Source organism: Babylonia areolata, chromosome 10 (assembly GCF_041734735.1).
Source record: "Babylonia areolata isolate BAREFJ2019XMU chromosome 10, ASM4173473v1, whole genome shotgun sequence".
NCBI lineage: Eukaryota > Metazoa > Mollusca > Gastropoda > Neogastropoda > Buccinidae > Babylonia > Babylonia areolata.
In genome coordinates this window covers 2,059,174-2,069,173 of record NC_134885.1, presented here as the reverse complement: position 1 = coordinate 2,069,173, position 10,000 = coordinate 2,059,174, and the positions used below count along the sequence as shown (strand labels likewise).

The 10,000-nt window shown below is 47.3% G+C and overlaps 1 protein-coding gene across 2 annotated transcripts in view; it reads left to right on the top strand.

Moving 5' to 3' along the window:
• Positions 1-10,000, top strand: part of LOC143286393 (double-stranded RNA-specific adenosine deaminase-like) — a 94,157-nt gene that overhangs the window by 70,108 nt on the left and 14,049 nt on the right. For both annotated transcript variants that reach the window (XM_076593937.1, XM_076593938.1), the window contains exons 2-4: positions 5,258-5,405; positions 6,743-6,893; positions 7,553-7,748. In XM_076593937.1, coding sequence (XP_076450052.1) covers positions 5,258-5,405; positions 6,743-6,893; positions 7,553-7,748 — 495 coding nt within the window. The remainder of the gene's footprint in view (positions 1-5,257; positions 5,406-6,742; positions 6,894-7,552; positions 7,749-10,000) is intronic.

Sequence of the window (10,000 nt, the reverse complement as noted above, 5' to 3'; positions counted from 1 at the left end):
TTTGTTTTGCAAACGTTTTGGTGCAGATAGTAAAAAATGGGAAATTACTCTGTAATTAATGCTAGGGGACTTAATTTGCTTTAAACTGATCTTTCTCATCTTAAACATTACATTTTGAAATTATACTCAATACATATCACAAGTGAGTCTTGAAGGCCTTGCTTCTCTTGCTAGATAACATTCCCCCACCCCCCACCCCACCCCCCCACACCCCAGTCTAGAGTTACACATGCGTGTGACTGACTGGTATGAAAGCGCTTTGATTTGTGTCTGCACAAGATTTAGCGCTATCTAAATACTTCTTCTTCTTCTTGTTCTTATTATTATTTATAGATGAGTGCTATCCCACTGACCTGCAGAACATTAAACATCTCAGTGGTCTCCCCCTGCCGCGGGTGTGGTGAAAGTCTGGATCGGCATGTTCACGGGATAGCAGTGTGTCACGTCTCAGTCATTATACCGGGCAACGTGTTCTCTATTTTGGGCTTACCCCCACCCCCACCCCCCCACAACCCTCCCACCACCACCACCACCACCGTCAGAAGAAAACAACAACCAAACCTGGAACTGTATCAATGTGAGGTGTTCTCTCGCGCGGCCCAAGGGATAATGTCTACTGCAGGAACAAAGGAATGGTTCTGGGGGGAGGGCGGTGGGGTTGGGGGGCTGGGTGGTGGTGGTGGGGTGTTTGGGATGGTAGTGGTGGGGGAAGGGGGGGGGGACGTGAGGGTGATTTGGTTTGTGGTGAATATGGATCAGCACCACAGCCTTTTTTTTTTTTTTGTTGTTGTTGTTGATTGGGGAGATGGGTGGGAGAGGTGAAGGTTTGATGTTGCACGATCAGTATATTGAGAACACCGCCTGTTTGGCACACACACACTCAAAAAAGGATCTGACATAAAGATATATATATATATATAAAAGAAAGATGAGAGAGACAGAGAGTAGGTGTGTGTGTGAGAGAGAGAGGAGAGAGACAGACAGACAGTGTGTGTGGAAGAGAGAGAGGAAGGCGGTGACCATAACCAATTTCATGACAATCTGTGTGTTAAGAATTACTCTGGTAGCCTTCTGTGCTACTCGCTTGTGATTGAAATTGAAATCGTTTGTTTGACCGAATGTGCAGTCGTTCATTCTAACAATAACAACAATGTCACACACACACAGACACACACACACACGGGACAGGGACACACACACACAGATACAAACACACACACACACACACACACAGGGGATAAGGACACACACCCACACACACATTTTATTCTATTCTATTCTATTCCATTGTCATCACACACACACACACACACACACACACACACACACACACACACAGGATAGGGACACACACACACACACACACACACACGGGAGAGGGACACACACACACACACACAGGATAGGGACACACACACACACACACGGGATAGGGACACACACACACACACACGGGATAGGGACACACACACACACACACACACACACACGGGATAGGGACACACACGCACACACACACATTCTGTTCTACTCTATTCTATTCTAATCTATTCCATTGTCATCAGCGATAACCAACAAGCCGTTGATTGACATTATCTCCCGTGTCCTTGAAAAAGCACGACCCTACCAACTGTTGTTTCCAGTCTGTGTGGCGCCCGCCCTTTGCTTGGCAGTGTGCCACAGTGACAGTGTTGTTGTTGCGTTTTTTACTTCCCATCATTTCTCCTCGTGACGGTCTGTGTTGTGGAAGATAACGTTGTTGACTTGGATGTGGTAATCTGTGTGTGTGTGTGTGTGTGTGTGTGTGTGTGTGTGTTGTAATGTGTGTGTGGATGTTTTAATGTGTGTTTGTGTGTGTGTTGTAATGTGTGTGTGTATGTTGTAAGGTGTGTGTGTGTGCGTGTGGTTGTTGTAGTGTGTGTGTGTGGATGTTGTAGTGTGTGTGTGTGTGTGGGGGGGGGGGGGTTGTTGTGTTGTTGTTGTGTGTGTGTGTGTGTGTGTGTGGTAATGTGTGTGTGTGTGCGTGCGTGCGTGCGTGTGTGCGTGCGATTGTGTGTGTGTATGTGTTCCTCTCTCCGTACTTCTGTGTGTGTGTGTGTGTCCTTCTCCCCCCCTCTCCTCTCTCTCTCTCTCTCTCTATATATATATATATATAATGATCGGTCCGTTTCCCTCTATCCCCGACACACACCACTCACTCCTCTTTCTCCTCCTCCGTTCGCCCTCTCTCCCCACACCGCCTGTCTCGTATTCTCTCATTTATTTGTGTTTATTTATCTAAACGGTCTGAACATGGTGGTTGTCGTAAGGTGAACAGAATTGAAAACCGTCTTCCGACTCTGTGTACGTGTGTGTCTGCCTCCTTCCGCCCCCCCCCCCCTACACTCACCCCACCCCCACACCCCCGTCTCTCTCTCTCTCTCTGTCTCTGTTAGCATTTATAGTCCTATTTTATGTTGTTGTTTTTCTTTTTTCTTTTCTTTTTTTTTTTTTTTTTAATACTCATAGCAGTATGTTTTGTTTTATGATTTTTTTTGTTTTGTTTTTCTTGTTTTAGTCTTAGCAGTGTGTTAATTTCTCTGTAAACCGTCGTTATTCGTTTGTTCATACATTGTCGTGCTTGCCAAAAGAAAGTATTGTCAATGGCAACACTGCGAAAAGCAGTAGCGATCCGGCAGCTCCACACATAGCTGGTCCTTAAAATTAAAAAAAAAATTTTTTAATTTATTTTAAATGCTGCGCTGTCCCTGTTTTTCCGTCGCAATATAATCAAAATTGGTTCGGCGACGTACAGATCCAGATCCAGACAATATGCGTGTCCGTGTCTCTCTCTGCCCCGCCCCCCCCTCCCCCCCCCCCCCCCCCCCCTCTATCTCTGTCCCTGTCTCTCTATCCCCCCTCACCCCTCTCTCTCTCTCTCTCTCGTGTCAGAAAGCTCTTGAAAACATACAACGCAGCACTTCAATACAGACGACGGTGTAGACGTGTGTGTGTGTGTCTGTGACTGTGTGTGTGTGTGTGTGTTTACACAAACAAAACACGGAAAGAAAAATCCAGTATATATCAGACGCCATTGACTGGCTGCACAGTTCCGATCTGATATTTCACTTTGTGTGACGGGCCAGCGAGGCAGGCGGGCCGAACTCCACGTGAGGAAGATACACAGAACGTGTCTGCACTCTGCTGTGTCGACTATAGCGCTGTCATCACTTCCCCTTTCCCGTGTTGGAAAGTCATACAGGCGTGCACACACACGCGCGCGCACGCACGCACGCACGCACGCACAGACACGCACACACAAATACACACGACTCACACCACCAGTTGCACAGAGAGAGAGAGAAAGAGAGGAGCAGGTCTTGGTACACACACACACACACACACACACACACTGAGCCACACACACATACTGAGCCACACACACACACACACACACACACACACACACACACTGAGCCACACACACACACACACACACACTGATCCAGACACACACACACACTGAGCTAGACACACACACACACACACACACACAAGGGACAAGAAAGCGAGATAAATGGTTAAAGAAACACTTGTCGTTGCTGCAGTTGAAATGATTGTCGTGTTTTCAAGCTTTTCCTTTTTTGTGGGCGGGGCTGGGTGGTGGTGGGGGTGGGGGGAGGGTGTGTCCGGCAGAAAACATTGTGTTCATGCTAACAGTATAATCTGTTGTGCTAACCACTTCTTTGCCGCCGCTCTCTTCATGTTGACAGTTCATCAAAAGCTTTCTTTCTCCTTCCTTCCTTTCTTTCTTTCTTTAAAAACCGGTTGACACGTTATTTACTCAGATCTAGGCCACGACTTTCAGTCCCCCCCCCACCCCACCCCCTTTTTTGGGGGGGTGAGGGGGGGTTCTTTTTTTTTTCTTTTTTTTTCCCTTCTTCTCCCCTCACTACACACACGTGTCCGGGTATGTATGCACACAAACGTTTGAGCAATCTCGCGCGCGCGCTTACACACACACGCGCGCACTTACACACGTGCGCGCGTACGCACGCACGCACGCACACACACACACACGTGCGCGCGCGCGCGCGCACTACACACACAAACACACAGAGACAGACACACACACACACACACACACACACACACACACACAAACACGAAAGTGGTTTTGTTTTTAACATATACGAAAAAACAACAACAAACAAACCTGCAACTGCTTTCATGCTTGAAAGAAACAGACAGAGAGAGTGTGAAACAGAAAGTGGGGAAGGAAGGTTTGGAGAGAGGAGAGGGAGGAGAGAGAGAGAGAAGGTGAGAGAGATGGAGACAGAGGCGGAGAGAGAAGACAGACAAAAGAATCAGGGAGACGGAGAAAGAGAGGAGGGATGAATGTGGTAGGGAGGAAGATTAGAGACCCAGCTGAACACAGCTGCAGTCAGTTACATGAAAACAGACCACAGCCATACTCCCCCTCTGAACGCGAGCGTTGTTGGCTTGACAGCTGTGCATGAAGTTGTGAAGAAGGAAGGCAGTGTAGAGGGTGTTTTGGACAGTAAGGAGTAAGTGGCAGGCAAAGTCCATTTCTGGTGTGGTTTGAGATTTCCTTTCCTGGTCCTGCTTAAAAAAAACAAAAAAACTTCAGTGGACTGCTGCACAATGCGGTCCTTTCACCGACGTTTTGCAAACAACCGGTACTTTGCGCATGTGAAAGTTCCCATGACAACAAAAGACTCAGACCTGGTTATTTGTTGTAAAAAAAAACAAAAAAAACAACATCAACAGTCAGATTGAAACACATGCACGCACGCATCCGTGCGCGTGCGCACACACATGCGCACGCGCACACACACATGCACACGCGCACACATGCTCGCGCGCACACACACATTCTTTCTCTCCCCCCCCTCTCTTTCTCTCTCTCTCTCTCTCTCTCTCTCTCTCTCTCTCACACACAGACACACATGTATACATCTGTTTGTTATTTACTTGTTTGTTCATTTATTCCATCCTTCATGTTTGTCTGAGTGTGTATGTGTGCGTGCCTGAAATCTGATTGAATCACACATGAAACGAATGATGAACGCTCAATGGCAGCCGTCAGTCGGCTCTACCCAGGTAGGCAGCCTGTTGTGGAAATGACCCCGTGTTTGTGAAGCGCTTAGAGCTTGGTCTCCGACCGAGGATAGGCGCTGTATAAGTATTCATGTCAGTCTATCAATTCCTTCATTCGTTTCTTCATTTGTGTATTTATTTATTCATTTATTTTCAGAATTGGAGGGACTGGTGGGTTTACCGGACCGTGTCCTCATGTTCAACAAGAGAGACCCCGTCAGCATACTTATGGAGTATGGCCAGACGCGAGAGGTCAAGGTCAGCTTCACCGAAATGTCTCGTTCCGGCCCCCATCATGCATCACGGTGAGCGGAAGTGGCCTCCGTTTCCTGTGGTTTAGGGGTTTTCTGTCGTTAGTTTCACTGATTTTTCTCCTTTTCTTTTTCTTTTTCTTCTCTTGCTCGCTCTCTCTTTGAGTGTCTCTCTCTCTGTCTATCTGTCTGTCTGTCTGTCTGTCTCTCTCTCTCTCTCTCTCTCTCTCTCTCTCTCTCTCTCTCTCTCTGTTTCTCTCTCTGTAATATCTCTCTGTCTATCTGTCTGTTTCTGTCTGTTTCTATCACCCCGGCATTGTCTCTTTGTCTTTTCTCTCTCTCTCTCTGTCGTGACTGTCTGTCTGTGTGTCTCTCTCTGTACTCCTTGTGATGTCTCTTTATGTATCTCTGTACTGTGTGTGCGTGTGTGTGTGTGTGTGTGTGTGTGTGTGTGTGTGTGTGTGTGTTTCTCTCGCCCCCCTCACTTGTTTCATTCCATGTTCCTCTTTCTCTGTAGTATATTTCTCTCTATGTCCTCTCTTCCAGTGGAACATGAGTCAGAGAAAAAAAAACCCCACTGAAAGATAAGAAGAAGACAATAAAGAATTTTGCTACAAACTATTTTTACTTTGGACGGAGCAGACATTACATAATATAGACATACAACATCGGTAAACACCAACAACGGTGGACGGCCAAAGATGGAACTGGCAGCAAATGGTGGAGAGAGACAGAGAAAGAGAGAGAGAGGGGGGGTGGGGAGGAGAGAGAGAGAGAGACAGACAGACCGACCTTAGACCTGTTCGGACAGACGATAGGGTGACACCAGCAAACTGGCTGAGGACCGGACACAGTGTAGCGCTTTGACTGCCCTCGTCATGTAAAATGCTGCCATGCGGGAGTATCTGAGCTGAGCAAAAAGTATAGGGGAGCTCCATAATGTTACTTGTCACATCACAGTGTCCATTCTTCTTCTTCGTTCGTGGGCTGCAACTCCCACATTCTCTCGTATCTACATGAGTGGGCTTTTACGTGTATGACCGATTTTACCCCGCCATGTAGGCAACCATGCTCCGTTTTCGGGGGTGTGCATGCTGGGTATGTTCTTTGTTTTCATAGCCCACCGAACGCTAACATGGATTACAGAGATCTTTAACGTGCGTATTTGATCAGCTTGCGTATACACACGAAGGGGTTTCAAGCACTAAGCAGGTCTGCACATTTATGTTGACCTAGGAGATCGGAAAAATCTCCACCCACCAGGCGCCGTTTCCGAGATTCGAACCCGGGACCTATCAGATTGAAAGTCCAACGCTTTAACCACTCGGCTGTTGTTGCCCGTCCGTCACTGTTACCGTCAGTGGGGCTGAAGGGTTGCTGTGACTCCCCAGGTTCCACACGGCGGCCATTGTGGACGGCGAGACGCACGTGCAGGCCACGGGCACGTCCAAGAAGAACGCCAAGAAGGCGGCGGCCATCCTGGCCCTCAGGACCATGTATGAACGGGGCATGGCCCACCTGCAGCAAGGCAACGACACTGTGGTCAGTGTGTGTGTGTGTGGGTGTGGGTGGTGTTGTTTGTGGGTGTCTGTGTTGGAGAGAGAGAAAAAAAGAGAGAGAGAGAATGTGTGTGTGTGTGAGGGAGAGAGAGTGTGTGTGTGTGGGAATGTGTGTATAATTATGTGTAGGTGTTTGCTTGCGCGCGCGCGTGGTTGTGTTTGCGCGCTCGTTCGTGAAGATGTGTGTGTGTGTCGGTGTGTGTGTGTGTGTGTGTGTGTGTGTGCGTGCGTGCTTGAGCGCTTGTTTATGTAGATGTCTGTCGGTGTGTGTGTGTGAGTATGTGTGTGTTTGTTTGGTTGGTTGTTTTTGTTTGTTCATTGTGAATGTAGGGTAGCTGGAGACTCAATGGTTAAGCAGCGTGTTTCTGCATAAATTTGGGTAATGGCTATTTCAACGCTACATGCTACCTACATTACAAGCATTTCATTTTCCCCATTTCTCTACCCCCAACCCCTCCCCCACACAATACCTCATCCCCCACCCCCCGCATCCACAATACCCCACTACCACCCACACCCATACACCCCCACCACCCACACCCACAATACCCCCACCCCCACACACACACCCATACACCCACACCCCCCACAATACCCCACCCCCCACCCATACACCGCCACCACCCCCACACCCCCACACAGAACGGGGAGGTGAGGGACATGGAGCGGGAGGAGGGGACATCCTCGGTGTGTCACGGCACGCGCGTCATGCACGTGAGTCGCCGCATGCTGGAGGTGGCGGAGGAGACGCAGTTCATCAACTACTCCAAGGACAAGGTGCTGGCCACCATGGTCCTGGAGCGCCGCGGGACCTACACCGTCGTCGGCCTGGGCACGGGTCAGTACACAGCACAGCACAGCACAGTCAAGCACAGTACAGTACAGTCAAGCACAGTACAGTCAAGCACAGTACAGTACAGTCAAGCACAGTAAGGCACAGTCAAGCACAGTAAGGCACAGTAAGTAAAGCACAGTACAGTACAGTAAAAGCACAGTACAGCACAAAACAGCACAGCACAGTACAGTCAAGCACAGTACAGTCAAGCACAGTACAGTACAGTCAAGCACAGCACAGTACAGTCAAGCACAGTAAGGCACAGTAAGTAAAGCACAGTACAGTAAAGCACAGTATAGCACAGTTCAGTAAAAGCACAGTACAGCACAGCACAAAACAGCACAGTACATTAAAGCACAGTACAGTAAAGCACAATGCAGCACAGTACAGCACTGTAAAGCATAGTACAGTACAGCACTGTAAAACACAGCACAGTACAGCACTGTAAAGCACAGTACAGTAAAGCACAGCACAGTACGGCACAGTATAGCACAGCACAATACAGTACAGTACAACACAATGCAGCACAGCACAGTACAGTACAGCACACTGCAGTGCAGTAAAGCACAGCACAGTACAGTACAGCACACTGCAGTGCAGTAAAGCACAGTACAGTATAGTACAGTACAACACAGCACAGTACAGTACAGTAAAGCACAGTACAGCACAGCACACTGCAGTGCAGTAAAGCACAGTACAGTATAGTACAGTACAGCACAGTACAGTACAACACAGCACAGTACAGCACAGCACAGTACAGCACAGCACAGTACAGCGCAGTAGAACACAGCACAGCAACAGCACAGTACAGTTGAGTACAGCACGGTATGTATGGTAGTCGTGTCCGACTTTGACCATCAGAACAACAGCGGAGGTAACTGCTGTCCTGACTATCTGGGCTAGAATCTGATTATAGTGGAGAGTGTCTTGCCCAAGTTACATCCCCACTCTCTCGGCCAAGAGGGTTTTAGGACAGTCGGTGTTGGGATGGTTCCCAAAGGCCAACTAGCCCCCCAAGGCTGCAGCACTAAGAGCCAGCGTAATTTTGCCTACTAGTTTGGGAGTCATAGTACTTCACAAAAGACTAAGCTGTTAATGACAGTATAGTATAATATAGGACAATACAATGCAATGTACGGTACAACTGAATACGGTACAACTCGATACAACTCAATACAGTAAAACTCAATACAGTACAACTCAATACGGTACAACTCAATACAGTATAACTCAATACAGTACAACTCAATACGGTACAACTCAATACAGTACAACTCAATACAGCACAACTCAATACAGTGCAACTCAATACAGTGCAACTCAATACAGTACAACTCAATACAGTACAACTCAATACGGTACAACTCAATACAGTACAACTCAATACGGTACAACTCAATACAGTACAACTCAATACAGTACAACTCAATACAGTACAAAACAACACGATAGAACAGAAAACAATGCAGTGCTTTATAAACACAGTACAATACAATGCAACACAATGGGTCATGACAACAATAATAATGGTAATAATACTGTTAACAATAATAACCTTAATCATTATTGTGATTGTTACTATTATGACGATGACGACGATAATGATTATAATTTATATAGCGCATTTCCATGCTCAGTTGCGCTGTCCAGTGTGAACATCTATATAAACATGTAAACGCGGACAACAGGATAATCTTGCTCAGACATCAGCCCCAACCAAACACTCAAACACCGCAACAAGTTCCGTACATACACACAACACATCCCTCCACAGTACATTCTTCCAAACACCAAAACGCCAATTTACGTACATACACACAACACGTCCCGCTACAGGTATCCAACGAAACACTCAAATACCGAGACAAGTTACGTACACACATACACACACCATCCCACACAGACAAACACCAATACATGTTCAGTACACACACACACACACACACACACACACACACACACACACAACACCCCACACAACACCCTACCACACATCCACTCAAACACCAATACATGTTCAGTACATACACACAAAACACCCTACCACAGAGATTTACCAAACACTCAGGCACCAATACATGTTCATTACACACACACACACACACACACACACAAACAACATCCCACCACACATTCACTCAAACACCAAGTTTACGTCCATACACACAAAATATACCATCACAGACTTCCAACCAAACATTCAAACACCACTCAGACACCAATACAAGTTATGTACATACACACAGCACCCCACC